Genomic DNA, 27,871 nt, shown 5'->3' on the forward strand with positions numbered 1-27,871 from the left:
CTGATCCCCGGGAGTCATCCCTTCTACCTTCTTCCTTTTATAACTAATTCCCTTGGTTAAATCCCCTCTATTTGATATACCAAGGACTGTTTCTCTTTCCCTGATGATGCTTTCTGTGGGCTATTCCCTAGCTATCCAAACTCACCATCTGAACGGAACAGCAGAGTGACTTGTAAGCATGACGTACTCTCATCTACCTAGAGCCATGCTAGATACTGTGCACGCTTCCTCATTAAAGTTGAACGCCAGCCCTGCCACAGAGGTATGAGCGCGTGTACTGACCTCACAGCACACAAACTGAAGCTCAGAAAGGCTAAAATAACTTGCCCAAAAACACGGCTGGGAGGAAGTCTGACTCTCAAGTACATTTATTTTTTGGGTCTTCTGGTGTATGAGAAGAGCTACTTCCTGCCAAAGAATTCCTTTTTCTTCAGAGGAAGTCTCAAGCTTTCATCCTAAGATACCTGTTTGAGGAATCTCAACTTAGATACTTCAAAATGCATGGAGGAAAAGGAAGATAAGACTACATCTTGGGGAAGCGGGACACAAAGACTCAAGTGTTCATCAATTACAAAAGCTAGGGGGTGTGTGGGAAGAGGCACCTTACCAGTCTGCAGGCCTGGGTTGGTCTCAGTCACGATGCTCCTGTGCGTTCTGTCGGCCGCCACTGCCTCTCCTGGGGCATCAGGGATCCCCACTGGAAAGTGACTCTGACATTAACTACTGAGTATCTACCGTGCAAACTAGTTCAGGACATTCTGTTGCTGCTGTTTAGTCGCTAAGTCATATCCAACTCTTCTGCGATGCCATGGACGGTGGCCCACCAGGCTCCTCCATCCATGGGACTTCCCAGGCAAGACTACTGGGCTGGGTAGCCTAGTATTCGGGGGCCTCCCCAACCCAGGGGTTGAACCTGTTTCTCGGCACTGGCTGAAGGATTCTTTTAACGCTGAGCCACCAGGGAAGCGCAGTCTAATAAAAAGCTCTATTAGATACAGGGGGCACAAGTTACAGTCAAAATAAAGCCAGCTTACAGGTCCTTAACAAGCTTGTTATGGATGGAATGCTTGTGTCCCCGTAACATTCTCTCGGTCCTCCATGTGATGACGTTTCCGAGGTGGGGCCTTTGGGAGGTAATATGATCACAAGGGTGGAGCTCTCATGAATGGGATTAGCATCTTTATAAGAAGAGGCTTAGAGAGCTCTGCTGCCAGCTCCAGCATGAGAGGAGACGCTGGGCAAACAGCCCTCTGTCACCAGGAAGCTCGCACTAGAAACCACCCATACCAGCACCCTGGTCTCAGACTTCCCGGCTCCAGAACTGTGAACAATCAACTTCTGCTGTTTATGAGCCAACTGTGGTATCTGACCAAGGCCGATGAGAAATATTTTATCCGATAAACAACTGGAAATCACGTTAGCTTCTTGAAGAACCTGACCCAAAGAAACAAAGGTGTGCAGAAGAAAATCATAACAAAAACAGCAATACCAAACAACAGAGTGACACTGACTGAATGCCCAGGCAGTGTCCTCGTACACAGGACAGGCAGCCTGCCGGACCTTCACTATGGTGACCTTATTCCCTTCTCAGACACGGCCAAACTGTTCAGAGACGCTGAACAACTTGCCCAAAGTCACACAGCTAGTAGCAATGGCATGGCGATTCAAACCCAGCTTGCTCGTATCCCAAGCCTTTGGGGTTGGAAGAACCCAAAGGTAAAAAAAATAATAATAAATAAGCAGAAAGCTATTGTTCCAATTCTCAAAAGAACCTAAGTGTCTGCGATAGGGCACTGGATGATCGAAACAGCGTGAGGTGGGGACAGTCTGAGAAGAGAAAGACGAAACCAGAGTCTGGACTGAAGAGACGGTGAGGAGACAGACGATGAGATGCTGAGGGGACAGACCCTGCCTCCCAGCACCTTCTCCTTTCCCAGCTTCCACCGGGCCGCGCGCTCCTCCTGCATGAGCGGGAAGGGAGGTGGACTCCAGTGCGGCACAAGCTCAGGCTCCCGCTTCGGCCTGGCTCCCCCTCATTACAGGCGCAGGGACCGGAAGGCTATCATTAGGGCCCAGGAGCCCAGACAGAGGCTTGCTGGAGTTTCCCTGCTTTTGTAAGAGGGCTTCTGAAGGGAGCCCCCCACACCATCTCCCCAAACCTGGATGGGGGCACACACAGTCTTTGAGGCTGTGGTCAGCGGTCTGAGTTAAGAGGCTCGGGAGTCGGCCTTCGTGTGATGTCAACACGGCAAAGGGCAGGGAGAGGCTGGAAACTGGTCTGTTAATGTGCTGATTCAAACCGACACTGACGCCCACCAGCCTCTGACTTCCCAGCTCTCTGACCTAACGAGTCCTGTGTTGTTTCCTCCTCCCCAAACACTCCCGTTACACGGGGAAAGCTCTGTACCGGTCTGGTGCAGGCTCCTCACTCGAGTTACCTCCACACACCTGCATGGAAAATCAGGAGGAATGGAAGACACCCAGATCCAGGAAGATGCTGATGGGGACTCTCACCAGAGAAAACCGAGTGGGTAAGATGGAGCCGAGGCAGACAGAGCCAAACCTCCTGCCCTGATGAGGGGCTGCTGGTCCGCAGCGCACGCACCACCTCTCAGGCCTCCGAGCCTCGTGGACCCAACAGACCGCGGCTGAAGCTCTCAGGACAGCAGGGCCCAGAGGCTTCTCATGCTGAGTCCTCAAACGTACTGGATCCCACTGGATAAACACGCAGCACAGGCATTTCCAAAATCTAGGAAATCGCATCCTACAAACCGAGATATCTTCAAATTCAAGCAATGCGTCAAAGTAACAGACACTGTTCTATCAAAATGGACCATTTTATTCAACTAAACGTAAAATAGACAAAAGCAAGCCAAAGTCAGGACGTTTTTCTCAGCCATCCTTTCCACATTTTGTGCAGTTTGAGTGAACTATAAACCACTGATTTCTTCAGACCTAAAAGAGAAAAGAGGAGAGAGTGAGACACTGAGGCTCCCTGGGCGGATGCTCACTGGAGGCACCACAACGCTGGGACTGGAGGTGTGTCTTTGGAGTGGAGCCCAGGGGCACTGACTGAGTGGTCTAGGAGACCCCAGGGACTTCCCTGATCGACCGGAGAGAAGAGACTGATTCGACATCTGCCAAAGCAGAGATGCAAAGGCGCCTGAGCTCAGGGCTGAGGGAGTCCTTTCAGTGAAGCGCGTGTTGCAGCCTTTGGCCTTAGCACCGCGCCCCCATCACCCTGCCTGGAGGTGCTGAGTCCGCAGGCCTGACTCCCCGGCGACTAAGACGCTGCTCCTCCTGGTCTCACGGCGCCTGTGCTGATGCCCAGAGCGGCACTCGTCACACTGCGCGGCGCTCACCTATCCTGCCCAGCCCTGGAGCTCCCGGAGGACAGGGGCCTGTCCTATTCACCCGTGTCCCCACTGCCTAGTGCGGCCCCAGCACAGGGCAGGTGCTCAGCAAACACTTGCTGTGATGGAGCAGACGCACCGCGATCGGCCGTCTGCCCCCAGCTACGGAGTCACAAGTGCCTGAGGAAACGGGAGGAAGGCACTTGGGTTTGCGCCCAACCACGCGGGCACTCCTGCCCGTCAGCCCTCACAGGAGTCTATCTGCAGACAGTGAGATCATGCAGTCTGTTTCAGGGCATGGCTCAGAGATCCCAACGGTCTCTCTCACCCTGAGATCCAGACTGGGGTGTGTGCGGCAGGTGTGACATGCCGCGTGGGCACTGCTGACGAGGTCACGGGACCGGTTCCCCAGACTCCGCACCCTGGGGTGTGAGTGCTCTAGAAAATACCCGGCCACGTTACCTGGAGGCGGTCGAGTGCACTCAGGATCTTTTACGAGGCGACTGCAGGCAGGGGCAGGTAAAAAGGCAGGGTACCAGTAAAATCATTAGCAAACGCTTCTAGAAACCCTGGCCTCGCTTGTGCACTGAACAAGGACTGCAGAACACCAGCCTCGTCAAGAAACTCGCAGCCCCTTCCCCCGCCTCCACCCCTTTCTCCCTGGAGCAAACGCTCTGGTAAACCTCACCTACTAGAGCGCCAGGACAGGAAACACATTATGTAAGGTGATTTTAGAATTCCAGCCAGAGCAGATCAAGACAGTCTTGCAGCTGCACAGAGGCTCAAGGCAGCACCCGAGACACAGCTGGACAAGGAGACGTCAACACGAGGGTCCCAGCTCAGCTTCGCCAGCCTTGCACGCAGAATCCCGGGAGCCTAACACCTAACTAAGGTGGACACACCACCGCCCACGAGTGCCACCAGGAAGCCACTGTCTGCTGCTAGTGGAGAGAAACCCCTCTTAATTACAGTCTCTCTTCGACGGTTCTGCCAGAGGCGTTTTCAGGGAATGGAGGGAAAGAGCCCTGCAATGGGAGTGAGGAGAACGGGGTGCTGGTCCCAGCTGGGCACGGCGACTTCCCCTCTCTGGGGCTCGACTTCCTGGTCTGCCAAGTGACAGGGCTGGACTACAGGGGGGTTCTCCAGCGAGGCGCCCACTGACAGGCTTCAAGGCCAGTCTGAGAACTCTCTCAAGTCACAGGAAGGTGTCTCTGTATGCGTGTCTCTGCAGACACGAGTTTTAGTGTTTTTTTAGGCCTGGAGTTTTAGTCAGATTCTCCCAGGGAGCCAGGCTGTACAGATGGTTAAGATCCAAGAGATCAGAGTGAGGGATCTTTTTCACCTTAATATTCCAGTTGCAACCAAGGCGAGGGACTAAACTTCATGAACCTGGAGGGGCAACATTTCCTAAACAAGATAAGAAAGGCTGCCAACCTTAAAGGACAAAGCCTTAAAACTGGACTGAGAAGATTAAGGACTGCTCATCCAAGGACACCAGTGAGACAGTGAGACGACAAGCCCGAGTGGGCCAGTTTAGCATTCCACGTGTCCAGGGAAGGACCTGTACCCAGACTATGCAGGGAACTCAGTGCAGAGAAGGAAAGGCAGAAAACTCAACAGAAAAATGCACAAAAGCAGAACAGACACTTCACAGAAGAGGACATCCATGTACGCGTGTGAACAAACACCCAGACTTACTGCTCATCAGGAAAGTGTAAGTGAAAACTCCAATACCACCCATCCACTCCCCTCCCAGACGGCCGAGCACGAACAGGCCACACTACCAGGCCTGGTCCCAGGGGCTCTGCAGCAGGGCTCTGTGGCCGGGAGGGCCACCGGGACACTGGTCAGCCAGTATCCACCACTGCTGGACAGCCTCACACTTTATGACCCACCTCTGGCAGCTCACATGGTGAAGAATCTGCCTGCCATGCAGGACATCTGGGTTCGATCCCTAGGTCAGGAAGATCCCCTGGAGAAGAAACAGCAACCCACTCCAGTATTCTTGCCTGGAGAATCCCGTCGACATAGGAGCCTGTCAAGCTACAGTCTATGGGGCCGCCAAGAGTCAGACATGACTGAGCGACTAACACTTTCATTTTTTCAATTCTGCCCCTAAGAAGACAGCTAACAGAAAGGCATAACTTTGCTCACCCAAAGATAGGCACCAAGACATGCCGAGCAGGACTCCTTGAAATGGCCCCAAACTGCAAACACCCCGACTCTGCTCCCTCCCCAGCGGGTAGAGATGCAGGTCTCCTCAATCACCTCCTCTAAATCAGGCAGCTCCTTATTCACCTGAAGCTGGCCATAACAAACTCGGATTAGAATCCGAAGTCAGGATTCAGTTTTGAAAGCCACCGGAAATCTACCCCAACATATGGCTCCTCAGGCCTCCCTTCTGTTGACATTCAGCCCGTTTCATGTGACCTACAGCAAAAACACTACACGTGTAAGACTATGAATCCCCTACGCGATCTTAAACGGACAAGTTCAGCGACAGACAAAATTCTCTGGGAAACAACGTGAGGCAGAGATGAGACCAGGCTGAGAGGGGCCCACCTCCCTATAACTCTGTACTTCAGATCCACAGGAGAGGAAATCAATAAGCCCTCAACAGTCTTGCAATTAAAAGGAAAAAAAAATCTCTTCTGAGGTGGTTTTATTTTTAAAACGTTCAGGTTTAAATGATAAATACATTACCAGAAGAACCTTCATTCTTATTCTTTTTATTGAAATAATAAGTTCTTATTATTGAAATATGGAGGTACCCCAAAACAGGGATAAAATGCTTAGTCATAAGACATGAGAAGGAGAGCAGAGTCAGTGATCCTTCCATCACTTCAGGAAAGGGCTGGTGAGCACAGACGCGAGGCATGTGGAATCTTTTTAGGAACAAGACTAAACCTGTTTTTGTGAAAGCTGAATCTTCTGAAGCTACAGAGGTTAAGTAGGTATTGACCCGCAAATTAGTTCTGATAGACCAGAAAATCAGACAGGGGGAAAAAATAAAGCAAGAGATTTTGAAAGTTAAACTTGCCATGCTCTCCGTGTTCCCTCACCTCCAGGAAGGGGACCACCATCTCCCACTTCCCGAGCCATGAGCCTGGGAGCCGGGCCCCCTCTAAGCCCTGCCTGCCCCCTGCCTCTCCCCGTGGCCCTGGTCCAGGCCTGCCTCCTCGCCGGGCTGGCTGCGGCGGGCTGACTGCTTTCCCAAGGAAAGGCAGCACATCCCTTAAGCTGCTCACCAGTCTCCAGCTGCAGCAGTCTTCCGATGATCCTCCAGGGGCTTCCCTCCGCCCTCACTGAAACTCTGGATTCCCTTTTAGACTTTTAAGGGGTTTCCCCTGTCTGGCCCCTGCTTGCTTCTCAGTCAAAACTACTAACCCCAGATCCATTTCTCTCCAAGCCCCCAACTCCAGCCTAAACAGATTCCACCTCCCTCCACTCAGATTAGAAACAAGAGCGGCTGCGGCTCCTGTTAGCAGGTTGAGTTGCAATACAATCTGTTGCTGTGGTGAAGGGAGGCGCAGGCCAGGAGCGGGGAACTCAACGTTGTCCACTCCCCTGAGCTGCTGCCCTGAGACCCTGACGAGAACTGGGCCACTCCACTAACAGCAGTCTATGAAGTCAGCGTTACTTCCCCAGTAACCAACTCCCAGGCTAAAGGGAAAGAAAGTGTTTGGTTTTGTAAGGAGTTCGGTGCTCACCCTGGAGCATGGAGGCATCTGACGGTAGGGGAATCTCAGAGAACTAACACGGACAGAGGGCCAGACCACACAGGACACCTGCCACGCCACCCATCACAGCCCACTGGAAAGAGAGCCCTCCCCGCTGCCATGGACACCTGGCTTCCATCCTTGTCCAGGAAGAGAGTGACACTAGGACTCAGACTCACTTGAGCCTATATAGCACCTACTAGCGCTTTATAACGGAAAAGGCAATGGCACCCCACTCCAGGACTCCTGCCTGGAAAATCCCATGGACGGAAGAGCCTGGTAGGCTGCAGTCCATGGGGTCGCTACGAGTTGGACACGACTGAGCGACTTCACTTTCACTCTTCACTTTCATGCATTGGAGAAGGAAATGGCAACCCACTCGTGTTCTTGCCTGGAGAATCCCAGGGACGGGGAAGCCTGGTGGGCTGCCGTCTATGGGGTCGCACAGAGTTGAACATGACTGAAGCAACTTAGCAGCAGCAGCAGTGCTTTATAAAGGACATACTGGACGATCCCAAAACACACCGAGGGCTGCGTTATCAGCATCCTCTCCATTTCAAAGAAGAAAGGCTGTTTCCATCCCAGGTTAGGAGCAAAGGCATGAAGCACAGCTTCACGCCAGTCTTCTGACTGCAGCCTTAGCTCAGCTCTCCTTGACCTTAACAGTACGCGAATACAGAAGTTCTTCACGAGCTAGGGAGACCCTTCCTTCTTACTTGTAGAGGGGAGGAGTGGTAATGGCTACAAAGGAGGAAAAGCGCAGCCAAATACACTGGGGTCTCCTGGCCCTGCAGGTGACACATTCGGTGGCTGAAGACTGCACAGAGGCAGGACTCCGGAAGGTTCCAGAAGAGGGACCCAGAAAGGCCAGGCGGAATGACAGCCGTGACCATGACAGCAAGAGGACTTCTAAGAGCGGCGTGCAGGAGCTGGGGTCCTGCAGCTTGCCGTGAAGTCAGAGGACAGGGGAAGAGCAAATCAGCCACTCGGGGCCTAAGGCTGCTAGTTTGGTCCAACTGGGGACCTGGGAATGGGCGAATGCTAGCTGAACGTGACAGTGCAAGGGGGCATGATCTAAAGAGAGGTCAGGGAACTTCTTGGTAATGAGACCAAAGGGGAAAGACCAGGAGCCGTGCTAGATGCTTTTATATGTCCTAAGATTGAGTTTTCACAACCCAGTGAGACAAGAATAATTGTCCCTATGAAATGAAAACTCAGAAAAATTAGGCAACTTACCCAAGTCATAGCAGTTAAGCTGGGATTTGAACCCGAGTCTCTGGGGCTCACAAACCCCTGTCCCTAGCCTGGGCCGCCTTCAGCACAGCCCTCCACCACCATAAACCAGAGGAGCAGGGCCCAGGGGGCGCAAACCTGGAGAGTGTGAAGGAATGCACACCACGTCTCACAGTACCTGCAGCCCCAGCGCAGGCTGCAGACATCCTGTCACTCTGCTTCCACGACCCAAGCAGGCGCCTTCAGAGGGAGAGGCAGGCAAGCAGCGAGCCCGGGGAGTTGTCGGGGAGCAGCACTGAGCACTAAGCCAGCAGCAATCTGGGCTCCAGGAGCCATGAGGGGTTACCTACTGCCCTCTGCTGGCGACCAGGAAGAACAGGCAGAAAGAGGACCCAAGAGTCATTTCAGGCTGAAGGGTCAAGAGATGATCAGGATGGATTTTTAAAAACCTTTTATTAGAGATAAAGTCAAGACAGCATAATATGCTGGCACGTATCTTCACCCAACTTCAACAACTCATGGCCAGTCTCAAGTTACCACCCCACCATATGCACTTCCTTCCAACGTGTTTTCTTTCCTCCTTTCACCTTTTCATTTTATAGTTGAGCACAGCCGATTAACAGGTTGTGAGAGTTTCAGGTGGACAGCAATGGGACTCAGCCCAAACGCTTTTCTTCTGAAGAGAATCTCAGACATCGTCATATCATCTGCAGATCTTTTAGTATGCGTTTCTAAAGAAAGATTTACTTATTTGGCTGCAAGGAGTCTTAGTTGTGGCATGCAGAGTCTCCAGTTGCAGCATGTGGGATCTAGTTCCCTAAGAAGTGAACTTGGGCCTCTGGCATTGGGAGCACCTCAGCCACTGCACCGCCAGGGAAGTCCCTTCGTATGTATCCCTAAGGAAAATGGTTGTTTAACCCAACACCATCATTATCATGACTAAAAAAAAAAAAAAGAGTAAAGCCAGTAGTTCCTTATAGCACAGGAAGCCAAAAATAAAGCGCCAAAGCGTCCAGCCTTATCCAAGGAGGAGCTGCAATCATGCACACACAGTGATAGCCTGAGCCACCCGCACGAAAGAAAGCCCCTCAGCTCCAGCCTGGCCAGGACAGATCAGCAAGAAAGCAGCTTAAATAAAGATTCTAACTGGAAACACAAAGCCATGCACCCCTGCGTGGCAGGAAAAGTCTTCAGCTGAGTGGATCTGGCACCTGAGATACTAAACCTCTGCTGATGGGCTGAACCTTCCCGAAGATTCAGGAGGATGAAGCTTGGCTGTGTCCCCAGGCTGCTGGGGTAAGGCGTGAGGAGGTGTGATCATGCAGTCGCCTGGCAATCTCCACCCAGGGATGAGAATCAGGCTGGACGATCACGCCCTTCTGCAGGTTCCCTCTGTGCATTTGTCCCCTGCGCTGCGAGCCCCTATGTCTGTGCCATCTCCTCTTCTAGAGGGTGAAGCCCCTGAAGGCAGGATGGTGTCGCGCTCACCTTGTACTGTCCTGCGTGGTGAGCACCTGAGGGATGCTAGGTGGATGGCTGATAGAGAGACTAAGTGAAAAAAGTGTGGCATCTGCAACACAGAGTGTCAGAAAGGATGGGGAAGAAAAGAACTTTCATCTACCACAGTGTCAAGGTTAACTGGTAACCCACTTTGGCAATCTGACAATATCCAAAGATACGTTCAAATGCTTAAGCCCATAAAGCAAGAACAGGGTGTTTTAAATTTCAAAAACAGGAATATTCTGAGAATTAAAAAAAAGTAGAGATACTAGAAATTAAAATAGCAAAGATAAAACAACAATAAAAAAGCTGGAAACTATAGTTGAGAAAGCAAAGCAAAAGAACAAAGATATCAAAAAAAAAAAAACCCAAAGGACTTGTCTCAGAGGTCCAATATTTGAGTAAAAGGAATTCCAGCAAGAGAAGAGAGAAAACAGATGGGAAGAAAGAATACAATACATTTTTCCTATATCCTTATACTCTGAGTTTCCAAACCGGGCAAGGAGTATCCAGTATAACAGACAAAAACAGACTCACATCAAAATATACCACTGAGAAACCTCAGAGCCCTGGGGGAAAAAGAAGACCTAAAAGGCTTCCAGAAAGAGCATACACAATGGATTAAGAATCAGAATGGCTTTGGACCTCAACAGCAATCGGAGAAGTGAGAAGATAACCGGAGCAACGATACCAAAATTCTAAAGGACAATTACTTCTAATCACCGCCAGCCTAAGTCTCAGTCAGTCAGGTGGGAAGGTGACTGAAGACAGACCTGGCCACACATGGGCTCCAAAGCTGCCTCCCCAGCATCCCTTCCCAGAAAGTGCCTGGACGGTGTGCTTCACCAAAGTGAGGCTGTGCACCACGAGAATCAGAGACGTGAGACACAAGGGTCTCTCCCACGAGACAGGTGAGGACAACTCCATGGGAAAAGAAAGTTGTGCCGGGAAGGAAAAGTGTATCAGGGGGCTCAGCGATGAATCACAGTAACACAGCCAGACAACGGGAACAAGACGACGACGTCAAAGCTACGACACAACCATTGAGCACAGAGAGAGCGATGGAGGGATGGACAGACGTACTGATGTACGGACGTGTCTCTGTGTGTGTGTGTGTGTGTGTGTGTGTGTGTGTGTGTGGTGGGGTAGCTGAATTCATAGATGCTGCCTAAAATTAAAAAGGAGAAGCAATAATACCAGCCCAGTATCCAGGGAACCAGCAGTGAAAACATAAATAAACCAGCCGGAGAGTCAGCAGGGGTTGTCTTTGCAGAGGAACAGCGGTGGGGGTGGGGGGGGGAGGGCAGGGCAAGGTACTGCTGTTTTGGCAACATCATCATGAGTAACTTTCAAAGATATAACACCTCCAGGGAAACCCTGCCCATACGGAGTACCTGGGCAGCCAAGCCTTCCAGCAGTACCTCAGGGCCCCAGATTACAGCACCATCTGCCAGTCTGTATCCTAGGTTATGACCAGCAAAATCCAGCCTCTGACAAGTACTTGAAGGATACAGTTAAAGCTTTACATTGTAACCCGGAGTACTGAGGCTGCTCAGTCCAGCAGGTATGTGAAGTGTGGGTTTTTAAACATTCTTACCGGCAGTGAGAACGCCTTTGGTGCTCTGTCTCATACTGGAAGGCCTCACAATTGCTGCGAGCCCTGTGAGGAAAAACCAGCAACAATGCCAAAAAGGCCAGATGTTAGTCGTCGTAACACTTTAAAAACTTGAAACTAAATATTCATTCCAGCTATCCAATAACACCAGCAACTCCATCTCTGTCCTGGTGTCAGAGCGACTAAGGAAAAGGGTTATCAGGACGGACGGCCAGGAGACCCGAGCTGCCAGCTGTGTCGCCGACCAGCTTGTGTGAACCCAGGCAAATGAGCGCGCCCTCTGGGTCTGGACCACCTCATCTTACGACCCGCAGGGAGGAGGGGGTTAGGTGACTCTCGAAGGTCATTTTTTCACTTTAAACCTGCTTAAGCCTGCTGGCTCTCAATTCCAAGATGTGAGAAGACTGGGGGGGAAAAAACAAACACCAAACACCACATGTTTCTGCGCAGGAGGCGCTCATCCTGCAACCACGCACAGCACTCCTCGGTGAGGACGGCGAGGGGCCCTTCAGGCCCTCAGAATGGCAGCAGAGCTCACTCCGTGGCCAGCGCCACGCTAAAAAGAAAACAACTGGAGACAGGCCTCCACGCGTATCTTCAGGAGAGGCTCCCGGCGCCCTAAGCACACACGCTGCTCTGCCCACCGGGCAGTCTCGCCTCGCAGCACCGCTGTGGTGACCTGCACCCTGCCAAGGCCCGGCTGCTCCCTGGGGAAGCTCAGCAGAGAAGGGTGAGCCGATTCATAACGATCTCCTTACTGTCTGAACCTGTAAATACCTGTAACCTCTGAAGCTCAGGCTCAGATCTGGGGTTCACCCTAGGGAGGATTCTGGTACATACTGGGGATAATGTGCGAAACATTTCGGGTGCTGGACCTAGTGCATACACATGAGACGCACCGAGGGGGCACGGGCCCAGGAGAGTGGTGCTCTTGATGTTACAAGAGCATTAAAAACATCACCAGTCTCCTCCTTCCTCAGACCACCACGGAGAACAAAGCCACGTCTTTGTAATAACTCCTAAAAGTTATGCTTTTGGACCGAAAGAATCATTGTTTTCCTCTCTGACAGTGATTTTGACGAGGGATCTGAAAATAGAAGGAATTTCAGCACCCTACTTCAAACAAATGAGAATTTAGGCTGGGAAAAACCCCAGACTGTCAGCGCTTTCTTCTTCCTAGAGGCACTTTCTCTCTCCATCTCTAGGCTAGAAAGAAGAAAGAAGCCGTCTCAGCCACAAAGTTTGCCTCCCTCCTCCTGCTACCCCCAGCCAGCACCTCCTCCCTGTCAGATTCACGCACATACCTAGACGCACCACGTCGCCACAGTCGGGGTCATGAGCAACTTGTAATAAAGTCTCTTCCACATCTCTGTTTTTTCCAGGAGGGTCCATAATATGATTTATTTGCTGTTGTAAGGTTTTGGGCAATGTCATTAGCTGAGTGAATTGTCCTTCTGGGCTTTTATCGATCTAAGGGAAAAAAAAATTTGTTGATGTCTATGGAAGTGCTTTGATTGCTGTAACTATTCAAAGACACAAGGCTTCTCCTTAAAACCACACAAAGTGAATATGAACTCACCTTCTGGACTAGGCAGTGTGCTAAGGAGACTTTCTCCTTTCTGAAACTGAATGCCTAAATGTTAAGGAGCCTCAGCTCCTTCAAACAAGCCAATACTTCTCTGTTTGTACCTAAGAACACAAATTTCTTTCAAGAATCAATTTGTGACTCTCAGTTAAAAAATTTTTTTCTATTTGTCCTAAATCCAGTAGTTAAGTGAAGATTCAGGTAAAACTGACGCCCCAGCAAATCAAGCACTCATTTTAAACACAGGGACACAGAGTAACATGGCCAGGATCACACAGCCAATCAGAGAGTGGGATCTAAACTTGTGTCTCCTGTCAACTGTAGGAATAAACTGATGACAGAGACCAACCTTTATTCACCTTTAATCCCCTGGCACATAGTAGGTACTGAAAAAGCAGTGGCTGAATAAGGGGATGAATAACTGTACCAATAAATCTTAGCTGTCATTATTTCTTAAACAACAGTAAGTTACACCAATGGTTTTTGTTCCTAATGTATTCTAAAATATATCAGGTTTAAAGATAAACCCAGAAATAAAACATATGTAAAACTATGCATTAGACTTTACTTGGATACCATGTAGCCACAGAGCTGGGTGGCTCTAACTCCTAGTCTAATATACTGTACTTCATGGAACTAAATTTTTCCAAAATCGCATAAACATCGACTGCCTGCCAAGGTGAGCAGCAGTGTCAGTGCCCTCAACAGCTCATCACATTATTCTCCCAGTAACAATGTCCTGTGTTCTTCTAACAAGTGTTAGGTCTTAACTTAAAGGGAACAGTAAGAAACGAAATTAGACAAAAGAATGTATTCAGTTTTAGATTCAGATTTTTCAGGTATGACCACCCTTCTTGATGATCAGAATTCATGCACTCTACCAGTTTTTTTCATTAAACAAATATTTAATGAGTACATGCCTAATGTCTGGATTTTCTAGTTTTATCTATAAAGTCTTTGCAGAAAAGAATAAAATGCTATTAATTAGAGGCTCCGCTAAGGTGAAGGGTTTCTTTAACCTAAATGTTTTATACTAATCATTGAGATGTTCCTAAATTCACAGGATTCAAACTCTACTTATCTTTCACTAGATAAATGACCCAAAAATGTGAATATTTTATAAAATATGCTAGAAATGCCGTTTATAGACTCATGTTTTGGGGCTGAGTATTGAGATTAGTCAATAGGCTCTTATATTTCTCTAAGTCTTTACCTATGAAACTTCCAGGAATTTCAGAGATGCCAAAATGGCTTGAGTAATATGAGGAATGAGGAAACAGCACTTGTCACTGCTTTCTCTGGAGGAAACAAATGCACTGGAGTTTCTGCTTCAAAGTATGTGTTTAAAGACAAAATATTAGGTGACATGTTCAAAGAACCTGCAAAATTCTAATCATCCTTACTCTTTAGTTCTCATTAAAATACGAATGTGAAAGCAGTTAAATTATGAGTCACATTGCATTTTAACAGCAGATATGGAAAAGCCCACCTGTTATATGACTCCATCTACAGAAGTGTCTGCAACAGGCAAATCCATGGAGCAGAGAGTAGCTTAGTGGCTGCCTGGGGGAGGGGAAGCTAGGGACTGCTAATGGCAATGGAGTTTCTTTTCGGAGTGATAAAAATATTCTAAAATCAGATAGAGGTGATGGTTGCACACCTCTGTGAAGAGACTAAAAACCACCAAATTTTATGCTATGTAAATTATATCTCAACATGGCCTGATGTTTTTAAAAACAGATACAGGCATATGACAGCGGCTGCTGTGTTGTACCAACCAGATCCTGCTTCAGGGCCAAGGCACTCATTCCACTACCTGCTGGGAAAGCTGGCTGACTCCCTCTCTCGGAGTGCCTCCTAGAACTGGGTACAGCCAAGGGAGGTGCCTGTTTGCTAAGACTGGAAAATGCAGGGCTTTGAAGGCTTGGCCTCCTTCCTCCAAGCGGGGACAGCTCAGAAGGGCCATCAAGTTCCACAGTGCCAGCACACGATCAATCAGATGATGTCTTCATTTCAAAACTCCCCAATCCTGATCCTACACAATTGGTACCAAGAGTAGTCCTAGAAAGCATACTCTTCAGATGGTACACTGGCGCTGTTCCGACGGAGAAGGCCAAGTGGAAGTCTCTGAAGCTGCCATTCTCACCCTCTCGTCAAAAGAGCAATGAGAAAAAGAAAACCACACCCCAGGAGAAATGGCAAAGACTGATGTCACATGTAGACCTAAAGGATACAGGGTGTGATGTCTCACTGTATATGTCAACTTGGCTGGGCTACAGGGCCCAGGTGCCTGGTCAAACTTTAGTCCAGATGTTACTCTAAAGGCGTCTTTTTAGATGTAATTCACATTGAAGCCAGCAGACACTGAATAGCAAAAGACCCCTTTTAATGTGGACAGACCTCATCCTGTCAGTTGAAGACCTTGAGAAGAAAGACTGAAGTTCCCCAAGGCAGAAGGTCTGCCTCCAGACTGCCCTTGGACTCAAGAGAACAGCAGACTCCTCCCTGGGTCTCCAGCTGGACCTGCAAATTCCAAACTTGCCGACCCTCACAATGGAGCGAGCCAATTATCTTGTGTAATCTCATGCTGGTCCACTACATCAATGACACGTTGCTACTGCCACCTGGTGAGTAGTAAGGGGCAAGGACATCGGCGGCCTTGGTAGCTGTATGCTCTCCGAAGGGGAAAAGACAAACTCCATGAAGTCTCAGGAGCCCAACGCAGCAGGGAAGTCTTCAGGGGTCAAGAGATCTGGAGCATGCTGGGACATCCTCTCCAAAGTAAAGATCAACTGAGGAAATCTCTATCTCTCATCACTAAGAAAGAAATGCGCCGACAGGCCTCTTCAGGTTTCAAGGAAAGATAATGCAGACATACAATGAGAATGGAATGCTATATATATATATATATATATATATATATATAGACATGAAAAAAGAACATTCAGAGGAAAATAAAAATTCAACAGATCTGTTGGAATATCAATGCAAAAAATTATTCTGGAAAGCAGAACAAAAAAACTAAAGAAACAGGAATGAGGGGGAAAAAAAATAACCAGACAAGGAGGTCCAACAACTGATAGGAATTCTAGAAAAAAAATGAAGACAATGGATATGAAGGAATGGTAGAAGAGAATTTCGTTACAGAAATGAAAAAATGATTTCCTAGAACTGAACATCGTACATTTCCAGAACAGAGTCACGAAGTGCCAGAATAACGTGTAAAAACCAGGGGAATTTCCTGAAGGCTCAGTGGCGAGCACACTTCCACTGCAGGGGCACAGGTTCCATCCCTGGTCAGGGAACCAAGATCCCGCAAGATGCGTGGTGTGGCCGAATGAAACACAAATAGCAACAATGATGAGAAAGCATACACAAGGCAAAGGCAAATCATCATGAAATTTGAGAATACTGAAAAAAAAGGAAAAAATACTAAGTAGTATCAGAGAGATAAAAAGATCACATCCAAAGAACAGGGAATCTGAATACTGCTGGACCTTTCTGTTTTAATATGTTGGCTGTGCCCCTGAGCATGTGGGACCCTAGTTCCCCAACCAGGGGTCAAATCCAGGTAGGGTCAAATCTCTGCATTGCAAGGTGGATTTTTAACCAGGGGACCACCAGGGAAGTCCCCGTTGGACCTTTTAGTGCAACAGAAGAAACTAGAAGAAATAAAGCCATGACTTAAAAAACTTCTGAGGGAAAATTACTTCCAGCCTAGAATCTGATGTCTAACCTAAACCCATCCATCAGTTTAAGAGTAGAATTTCCAGATGTACAGGATCTCAAAAATTTTACCTCTTTCACAAGTACACATTTTAGTACTTAAAAATATAAACTGTGAAAGAGGAAAAATTCAAGAAAACCAAAAATTAGCAAAAGGAGAGGGGAAGAAATTCTCAGGTGATGAGGAAACAAAGCTCCAGAGAAGAGCTGTGCAGCGTGTCTAGAAAGCAGCCAGTCATGAAAGGAACTGGGGACACAGGACTCCAGGAAGAATGTCCCCAGGAAAAGCAAGAAACAGAGAAAACACCTTATATGTTTGTCTACAATGTAAGATGTTTCATAGATTTGTAGGAGAGTTTGAGGGTGAATTAGTTACACGTATGTACAAAATACAAGACCTTCCAGAACCAACATCAAAAGAAGATGTCCTTTCCATCATAGGGGACTGGAATGTAAAAGTAGAAAGGCAGGAGATAGCTGGAGTAACAGGCAAGTTTGACCTTGGAGCACAAAATGAAGCAGGGCAAAGGCTAACAGAGTTTTGCCAAAGAACGCACTGGTCATAGCAAACACCATCTTCCAACAAAACAAGAGACGACTCTACACATGGACATCACCAGACCATCAATACTGAAGTCATGTGGATTATATTCTTTGTAGCCAAAGATGAAGAAGCTCTATACAGTCAGCAAACACAAGATCTGGAGCTGACTATGGCTCAGATCATCAGCTCCTTATTGCAAAATTCAGACTTAAATTGAAGAAAGTAGGGAAAACCACTAGGCCATTCAGGTATGACCTAAATCAAATCCTTTTATGATTATACAGTGCAAGTGAGAAATAGATTTAAGGGACTAGATCTGGTAGACAGAGTGCCTGAAGAACTATGCACAGAGGTCAGTAACACTGTACAGGAGGTGGTGACCAAGACCATCCCCAAGAAAAATAAATGCAACAAAGCAAAATGGTTCTCTGAGGAGGGCTTACAAATAGCTGAGAAAAGAAGAGAAGCGAAAGGCAAAAGATAAAGGGAAAGATACACCCATCTGAATGCAGGGTTCCGAAGAACAGCAAGGAGAGGTAAGAAAGCCTCCCTCAGTGATCAGGGCAAAGAAACAGGAAAACAGAATGGGAAAGACTAGAGATCTCTTCGAGAAAATTAGAGAGACCACGGGGACATTTCATGCGAAGATGGGCACAATAAAGGACAGAAATGGTAAAGAACTAGAAGAAGCAGAGAGATTAAGAAGAGGTGGCAGGAATGCATGGAAGAACTGTACAAGAAAGGTTTTAATGACCCAGATAACCCAGACCATGGTGTGGTCACTCACCTAGAGCCAGACATCCTGGATGTGAAGTCAAGTGAGCCTTAGGACACATTATAACAAACAAAGCTAGTGTAGGTGATGAAATTTCAGCTGAGCTATTTCAAATCCTAAAAGGTGATGCTGGTAAAGTGCTGTACTCAATATGCCAGCAAATTTGGAAAACTCAGAAGTGGCCACAGGACTGGAAAAGGTCAGTTTTCATTCCAATCCCAAAGAAAGGCAACACCAAAGAATGCTCAAACTATCACACAATTGTACTCATTTCACACACTAGCAAAGTAATGCTCAAAATTCTCCAAGTGAGGCTTCAACAGTACCTGAACCAAGAACTTCCAGGTGTTCAAGCTGCATTTAGAAAAAGAAGAGGAGCCAGATATCAAATTGTCAACATCTGTTGGAGCATAGAAAAAGCAAGAGAATTCCAGAAAAACATCTACTTCTGCTCCATTGATGACACTAAAGCCTTTGACTGTATGGATCACAACAAACTATGGAAAATTCTTAAACAGATGGAAATACCAGACCACCTTACCTGCCTTTTGAGAAATCTGTATGCAGGTCAAGAAGCAACAGTTAGAACCAGACATGAACCAATGGATTGGTTCAAAACTGGGAAAGGAGTATGTCAAGGCTGTATATTGTCACCCTGCTTATTTAACTTATATGCAGAGTACATCATGAGAAACGCTGGGCTGGATGAAGTACAAGCTGGAATCAAGACTTCTGGGAGAAATATCAATAACCTCAGATATGCAGATGACACCACCCTTATGGCAGAAAGGAAAGAGGAACTAAAGAGCCTCTTGATGAAAGTGAAAGAGGAGAGTGAAAAAGCTGGGTTAAAATTCAACATTCAAAACACTGATCATGGCATCCCATCCCATCACTTTCTGGTAAATAGGGAAAAAATGGAAACAGTGACAGACTTTATCTTCTTGGGCTCTAAAATCACTGCAGATGGTGACTGCAGCCATGAAACTGAAAGATGCTTGCTCCTTGGAAGAAAAGCTATGACAAACTAGACAGCGTATTAAAAAGCAGAGACATTACTTTGCTGACAAAGGTCCATCTAGTCAAAGCTATGGCTTTTTCAGTAGTCATGTAGAGATGTGAGGGTGTGACCATAAAGAAGGCTGAGCACTGAAGAACTGATGCTTTTGAGCTGTGGTGCTGGCAAAGACTCTTCAGAGTCCCCTGGACTGCAAGGAGATTATAGTCCATCCTAAAGGAAATCAGTCCTGAATATTCACTGGAAGGACTGATGCTGAAGCTAGAGCTTTAATACTTTCATCATGTGATCCGAAGAGCCGGCTCATTGGAATAGACTCTGATGCTGGGAAAGACTGACGGCAGGAAGAGAAGCGGGTTGCAGAGGATGAGATGGTTGGATGGCATCATTGACTAAATGCATGTGAGTTTGAGTAAATTCAAGGAAACTCAAAGAGTGAAGGGCAGGGAAACCTGGAGTGCTGCAGTCCATGGGGTCGCAAAGAGTCAGACATGACTTAGCAACTGAACAACATAGAAATCAAGAAAGTCAGAAAAAATGGATTGATTAACTCCAAGAAAAACAAAGTTGTACTGGAAACTAAATTTCACAGTAGTATATCTCAGCAGTGAAAAAAGCCAGTTGTCCTAATAAGGTAAATATTGACTATTAATTTTAAACTATATATTATGTATACATGCATGTCAGTCACTTCAGTTGTGTCCAACTCTTTTCAATTCCATGGACGATAGCTGTCTAGGCTCCTCTGTCCATGGGATTCTCCAGGGAAGAGTACTGGAGTGGGTGGCCATGCCCTCCTGCAGGGGATGTTCCTGATCCAGGGCTTGAACTCGGGTCTCCTGCATTGCAGGTGGATGGATTCATTTTCCCAGAAGAACCATCCGGAAAGTCCATGGAATAACTATATATGGAGCATAGGTGAGTGGTGGTGGGGAGAGACAGGGAAAGAGATAAGAGCATGAAAGTGTGTGTGTGTGGATGGAGTGCATAAGAGTAAAAAATCCTCATGTTCCATAAAACGATAACAAAAGAAGTACAAAACTTTTTAAAAAAATCAAGAAATAACAGTCAAATCATATTACTTGTAAATAATGAAGTAAACACCAGAAGAATCAGTGAAGGAGATGAAAGCAGTTGCTCTGGGAAGTAGCACAGACAAGTAGGAAGCTGTGCAGCACGGAACTGCTGTTTTTTGTTCAAAACCTTGGGGTATCACCTGGTTTTTAAAGTGTGCAGGCATCACTTTGAGAAAAGTAAAAATTAAAAACAAAAAACCTCAATCTAAAGCAAACATGGCAAAATCTGTTAAACTGAGTGGTGGGTTTTTTGGGCATTCATGGTATTCTCCAATGTTACATTCGAAATAATTCCTAGTTTTTAAAGTTGCCTTTCAGTTCTAGAAATACCATTAATTTGTTATTCAACATGATTAATTGCTCGTATTCTTTGGAAAAGAAAGAGCATTAAAAAAGTAGAATGGTGTTATCTTAAAGATAAAAAACTGTGAATCTTATAGTTAAAAGAATCTTAAATCCAAGTTACATTTCTCAAAGGAGGGGCTCTTCTTCATTTTCAAAAAGCTTAGTATTTTTTTGAAAAATGCCTTGAAAGAAAGTTTTGTCTGCTATGTCAAAAGAAAAGTCCCAAGACACAATACATATAACAAGTGGGGGAAAAACAAGCTTCAGAATAACATATATGAATACATTTCTGTAAAATAAAACCAAATGAAAAAGAGCAAGCCACTTCCTACATGTCTATACATGTACAAATACACACAGAAGTGCATGCAATGAGATCTGGAAGCAAACACACCAACCTGTAATGAGACTACCTCTGGGAGGCAGGTGGGTTTGGAGGCGAAGAGAATGTAATTTCAGAGTTTGCTTCTAATTGTTTTTGATTAGTAATTAATATACGTAGCAAGAAGTTCAAATGGCAAAAAAGGTACACACGGTGAAGACCGGTCCCCACCCGGCCTCATGTCAGCCCTGGTCCCCTTCTCCAGAGACAGCCTCCTGTCTGTCACTAGTTTCTTATGTGACCTTTTAGCCTTATTTCAAACATATAGAGAACACATTTACACGCAAAACATACTTTCTATGAATATGTTACTACACTGGTCATACTGCTCACCCGACTTTTCCCCTAAACGGGCTCCTGCCTTGGGACGGACCCGTGATGTCCCACCAACCGCTCACCTCCAGGCTGCCCTGCTGGGCCTTATACACCACCTGGGGGCTCTCCTGCAGAATGCTGCCATACAGCTCCCGGAAGTGGGCCATGTTGGGCTTCACGATATTCAACACTTTTGCCTTATCCTCTCCAACCACCATCCGAAAGTCACCTGGTTAAAACAAGCACAAAACCAGTTTTGCACGCAACTTCAGAGTCTGCCCTGTGGACTGCAGGCCCCCAAGTGACCTGTGAATCACAGCCCCCTAGCTGACACTGCACCAGGTCAGCCTGGCAAGGCCTCTCACTCGAAACACTGGCTTTTTCACCTTCAAGATGCGAACACAGCACCCAGGAATGCAGGCACTTGTTTGGGGGGAAATAGAACCTCTCAAACCACAAAGCCCTTTAGCCAGTTAAAATATACCGAAGTACAGAAGGAAGTCACCCTGACAGTTAATATGCACTTGTTTTTCCAACGCAGAAGCTTCTCTATTTATAAACTTTCATCTTGTTAACAAAACTCTGCCTGTGACCAGAGATGGGGGTTGTGTGTATCTCGTCCTTGGTGCTGCTCACTCAGCTTGGCCCTGCCTGCTGCATGTATATGAGGGCTTTTGAGGCACTCTGTGAATATAAATAACCTTATTATATTTGACAAGGACACAGATTACATTTAGGATGAACTTTAAAGCAGATGTAACTTTACAAAGTTGCAAGTGGTGAACTGCTGATCTAGAGAAGCAAAAGGCCTCCTCCTGGGGACAGAGGTGCTGATGGCCACCCTCCTGAGGAGCTCATTCCGCCCATGATTATTCCACTGCTGGTCAGGGCCATCTTGGCGTCCTCCGTCCAGCCCGTCAGCACCAGTCTGCTATCCAGTGGGCCAGAACCAGGGCAGACCCTACAGCCAGTCACCCGAGGACAAGCCCCGACCACTGAGAGGCCAGCAGCCACAGGCAGCTCCTGGGCCAGAGTGCAGCCTCACCTATGCGCAGGCCAAGAAGCCAGCCCCGCCTATGCGCAGGCCCAGAAGCCAGTCCCGCCTATGCGCAGGCCCAGAAGCCAGTCCCGCCTATGCGCAGGCTCAGAAGCCAGTCCCGCCTATGCGCAGGCCCAGAAGCCAGGGCCCGCCCCAACAGAAGGGTCCATCTCCCCCATACAGGGGGCACCCCTGGAGTAGGGAGTCCTGGTGAGTGAAGCGGCATGCTGCTGGGCCCACAGGGCAGCTCCAACAGGAGGCCATAATTGTTGGAAAAATTATCAGATACCCAACAGTAAGTATGTACCTCAGTGAGGAATAAAATACACTGGATTTTTAAGCTTCAAAGGACCAACACGCACTGCAATTTAGTAGAAAGCGTGTGGGGCCGACAAGCTTTGGAAAAGATTCACAGGCAGCCTCTGGAACCTGACCTCTGTGAGATGAGATGGGGACTGGTTAGGGCAGTGAGCTCGAGTGAGTCCTGTCCTCTCACTGCCCTAATGAGCCGCTCAAACACAGACGACAGCGTTTTCTGTTTGTTTACACAATTACACACGAGGATGACTGCTAGTGGGAGGGTAGAGAAACTGGTTCTCTCACGTAATGCTCTTGACTTCGTACACTGCTACAGTCCTGGAAGCAGCTTCATCTCTGGAGAGTGAGCCCCAAGCCCCAAACCCAAACAGAGACCAGGAGGTGAAGCTCGCTGAGGATCTGGGTCATCGTCCTACCTCGTTTGCCCACACGGCCGTCCCCTCAGGTGGGCACTGCCACCTCCCCACGTGGCAAGAAAGGACAGGGATACGGGGATGACAGAACCGGCCTGAGGTCTCCCAGGAAGCCAGTGAACACCCTCCACACACGACTCTTCACTGAAGCACGATTCCAGTTCAGTTCAGTCTCTCAGTCGTGTCCGACTCCTCGGGACCCCATGAAGCACAGCACGTCAGGCCTCCCTGTCCATCAGCAACTCCCGGAGTCCACCCAAACTCACGTCCATCGAGTCGGTGATGCCATCCAGCCATCTCATCTTCTGTCGTCCACTTCTCCTGCCCCCAATCCCTCCCAGCATCAGGGTCTTTTCCTGTGAGTCAGCTCTTCGCATAAGGTGGCCAAAGTCTTGGAGTTTCAGCTTCAGCATCCGTCCTTCCAATGAACACCCATGCCTGATCTCCTTCAGAATGGACTGGTTGGATCTCCTTGCAGTCCAAGGGACTCTCAAGAGTCTTCTCCAACACCACAGTTCAAAAGCATCAATTCTTTGGCACTCAGCTTTCTTTACAGTCCAACTCTCACATCCAGACATGACCACTGGAAAAACCATAGCCTTGACTAGACGGACCTTTGTTGGCAAAGTAATGTCTCTGCTTTTTAATATGCAATTTACAACACTGAAATCCTGGCAGCAACCAAATGCCCCTCAACAGGGGAACAGTGCACCCACACCAACCACAGACCATGGACCACCCACAGTGACCACCAAACACAGACCAGGGCATACCCACACCAACTGCGGACCACCCGCACCGACCACAGACTGGGGCGCACCTACACCAACCGCAGACCACCCACACTGACCACGGACTGGGGCGCACCTGCACCAACAGACCACCCACACCAACCGTGGACCACCCACACCGACCATGGACCGGGGCATACCCATACCGACCGTGGACCACCCACACCAACCACAGACCGGGGCACGCCCACACCAACCACCGGCCAGGGCGCACCCGCACCGACCGTGGACCACCCACACCAACCCCAGATTGGGGCATACCCACACCAATCACGAACCGGGGTGTACCCACACAGACGGTGGATTGAGGCGGACCCACACAGATGGTGGACCACCCACACCAACCACGGATTGGGGCACACCCACACCGACCATGGACCACCCACACTGACCAGGGACTGGGGCACACCTGCACCGACCGTGGACCAGGGTGCACCCACACCAACTGTGGACCAGGGCGCGCCCACACCGACCATGGACCAGAGCTCACCCACTAAGAGTTACAGGAGCCACACACTGAGATGGAAAATGACCACAGAATAATGTGCAGCTGAGAAGCCAGGACACAAAAGTACCAAAAGGAAACAACTTTGTAAAGAAACAAGACAAAAGACTACTTTTAAATGGTTATGTTTGCTCTAATAAGAGACACATTTACTGCGGGCTCTTTAAAGGCATGTGCTCCACATCTGCTGTCTCATTTAAGGCTGCCAAGCCTGACAAGGAAGGTGCTGATTATCCTCAATCTCACGGATGAGGACAAGGAACAACCATCTGCCCAAGGCCCGGCCACCTCTCAGGGTCAGGGCAGCGACATTTCAGGTGCTAACTTCACTTCCCTCTGTAATTCTCCCCTGTAATTTCCCCCCTTTCCCTCACTTCTGTAATGCTGGCTCACTACCTCTAGCGTTCTGAAGTAAGTTCACGGATGCACAGACATGCTGTCCCAGCAAATGTGAATGGAGAGGCAGCTGGGTTGACTTTCAATTGTGTATATACCCTCATGCTTTCATGCAGAGCCTATACATATTTTCTATTTCTCCCGGAAGGGATGAAATGTCATCAAACTCTGAGTCTCACACAGCTGGCTCAGAACTGAAGGATCAGTCTGCACCACTGTCGAGTTCTAAATATTTATGCCACCTCCTCACCTCCTGTACATTTAACGAACAAAAGCTCTTACGTTTTAGACGGTAACTTTCTGAGAGAGGGAGTATATTTTACCAAAATTTAAAGGCAGATGATCCAAATCCTCCCCAAACAACAACTCCCAGCCATGATGAAAGGAGCTGGGAAACATTAAGGACTTTCTGCGAACAGGGACCAAAGCGCATTTGTCCCTGTGACCCCGGCTCCTTGCCCGCTGCCTGGTACATGAAGGCAGATCCATAAATGTCTGCTGAATTAGATTTCTCCAACTGCTGTGCAGCAGAACCGGCTCAGCCACGGGGAACAGCAAGCAAATGGGCTTATCACCCGCTGCTTCAGAACAAAATGAATAAAATTGTGGACACAGCATGAACCAGCATCTGATCCTAAGAATCAATTTTTCTTACCTCCGCAGATACGCTCAGAACAAAACACAGGGATTGAGGGAAAACTGACTGCTGACTTGTATTTTATGGGAGTTTAACTCTTAACTGCCCAAGCTAGAGAACAGCCTGTCTAATGCAATGGCTAGACAAAAGGGTAATCTCTCCTTGACCTGAAGTAAGACAAATTCAGAGGCTTGTAGTCCATTTGGAGCTAACCTGCTCTGTGATTCCAGCACATCCTCCGCAGTCAGGGACCTTATTAGGAACATAACGGTGTGAGTGGAAAGGCCCTGCTCTCAGGTCAGCCATGTCCCTGGGTGACTGGGGGTGAGTTACTCAACCTTTCTCAATCAGCTTCCTTCTCTGCAACAGTCACACTAACCTCATAAGACTGCCTTTAGGTTTCAGTGATTAAGGTATCAGAGGATGCTCTGTCCACAGTGAGGCAGACATTACTGCTGTCATGATGTGTATATGGGAGGGGCAGGGCAGAGGGTGCAGGAAGCCCTGGGTTTCTATGACACTGGCAGGCTAACCTTTCCTCTTAGACGAACTGTCATACTCCTGTCATCTCAGTTCAATAAATATCTGGGTGGCTTCTAAGTGCCAGGAGCTGTGTTGGACTCAGGGCATAGAAAGATACAGACTCTGCCTCAAGCAGCAACTGACATGAAAACGGCATTTCAGAGCAGGTTACTGCCCGGGACTCCTGACGTGGAAGTGGTCAGGAACAGGAGCTCAAACTGGAAGCTGAGATATGTATGCAACGTAATACTCATTTTAAACTGGGGCGGTTTTTTTTGAGATATAATTCACATACCATATAATTCTTATGTAAAGCACATAATTGTTTTTTAAGCATATTTACAGGGTTAAGCAACCATCTAACTTTAGACCATTTCAGCCTCCCTAAAAGAAACCCTCTACCGTCAGCAGTCACTTTCCTTCCCTGCTTCCACCCTCAGCCCCACACAGAGACTAATTCACTTTCTCTATATATAGATTTTCTTATTCTGAACACTTTATATGAACTGCACAATACAGGGTCTCTTTTGATTAGCATGATGTTTTTTCAAAGTTCATCATGTTGGAGCACCTGTCAGTACTTATTCCTGTTTATGGCTAAATAATATTCCACTGGGTGGATGTACCACATTTTATATATCCATCTCTCAGTTGATGGGCATTTGGGTGGCTCTTACTTTGGGGCCTTTTTTTTTTTTTTAACGAATAACCCTGCCCTGAACATTTGCATAAGAGTTTTTGTGTGGATATATATTTTCATTTCTCTTGGGTAGGTACCCAGGAGTAGAATTGCTGGGTCACATAGTTGCTTTAAGTTTAATATTTTGAGAAACTGCCAAACTGTTTTTTCCAAAGTGGCTATATTATTTACATTCCTTCAGCAATATATGCAGGTCAATTTCTTCACAGCTTTATCAACACCTGTTCTCATTTATATTTTGATCATAGGCTTTGGGTGTGAACTGGGGTCTAATGACGAATGCTGCTGAGCACCTTTTCATGTGTTTATCTGCTATTTGTATGTAAAGTGGGCTTCCCTGGTAGCTCAGTTGGTAAAGAATGTGCCTGCAATGCACGAGACCCTAGTTTGATTCCTGGGTCAGGAAGATCCACTGGAGAAGGGATGGGCTACCCACTCTAGTATTCCTGGGCATCCCTTGTGGCTCAGTTGGTAAAGAATCCGCCTGCAATGCAGGAGACTGGGTTCATTCGATCCCTGGGTTGGGATGATCCCCTGGAGAAGAGAAAGGCTACCCACTCCAGTATTCTGGCCTGGAGAATTCCATTGATGGCAGAGTCCATAGGGTTGCAAAGAAACGATGAATGATGCTGAGCACCTTTTCATGTGCTTATTTGCTATTTGTATACTTCCTCTCAAAAAATTGTCTATTCAAATCCTTTGCCCATTTCTATATTGGGTTACTTGTCTCTTTACTGTGTTCTAAGAATTCTTTAAACATTCCAGACACAAGCTCCTTATCAGATAAATGATTTGCAAGTATTTCTTTCCATTTCATAGGCTGTCTTTTCACTTTCTTGACAGTTTTGTTTGCAGCATAGAAGTTTCAATTTTTACATAGTCCCATTTATTTACTTCTTTTGTTGCTTTTGGTATATATTTAAGAAAACACTGTATAACTCAAACTGACTCTTCTAAAAGTCTTACGGTTTTAGCTCTTACATCCATGATCTGTGTGTGTGTCCTCAGTCACTCAGTCACGTCTGACTCTTTGCAGCCCCAGAGGCTATAGCCCGTCAGGCTCCTCTGCAGAATGTAATTTTCCAGGCAAGTGTACTGGAGTGTGGTGCCATCTCCTGCTCCAGGGGGCCTTCCCAGCCCAGGATCGAACCCATGTCTCTTGCATCTCCTACACTGGCAGGTGGATTCGTTACCACTAGTGACTCCTGGGAAGACCCATCCATGATCTATTTTGAGTTAATTTTGTGTAGGGTGTGTAAGGGGTCCAACTTCATTCGTTTGCATGTGACAAAAATAATTATTATTTCAACAAAGATGACTAAGGCAGTATTTCTAGGAGGTAGCCTAACACACCATTCAGAATA

At 47.6% G+C, this 27,871-nt stretch overlaps 1 protein-coding gene across 2 annotated transcripts in view; it reads right to left on the reverse strand.

Moving 5' to 3' along the window:
- Positions 1–2,878: 2,878 nt before the first annotated feature.
- Positions 2,879–27,871, reverse strand: part of LOC138087513 (phosphatidate cytidylyltransferase, mitochondrial) — a 48,982-nt gene continuing 23,989 nt past the window's right edge. The window contains exons 5-8 of one of the 2 annotated variants that reach the window (XM_068982690.1): positions 21,270–21,415; positions 12,725–12,890; positions 11,403–11,465; positions 2,879–2,955 (exon numbers count right to left, since the gene is read on the reverse strand). In XM_068982690.1, coding sequence (XP_068838791.1) covers positions 2,879–2,955; positions 11,403–11,465; positions 12,725–12,890; positions 21,270–21,415 — 452 coding nt within the window. The remainder of the gene's footprint in view (positions 2,956–11,402; positions 11,466–12,724; positions 12,891–21,269; positions 21,416–27,871) is intronic. The other variant, XM_068982691.1, reaches the window with a different exon arrangement.

Source organism: Capricornis sumatraensis, chromosome 10 (assembly GCF_032405125.1).
Source record: "Capricornis sumatraensis isolate serow.1 chromosome 10, serow.2, whole genome shotgun sequence".
Lineage (NCBI taxonomy): Eukaryota > Metazoa > Chordata > Mammalia > Artiodactyla > Bovidae > Capricornis > Capricornis sumatraensis.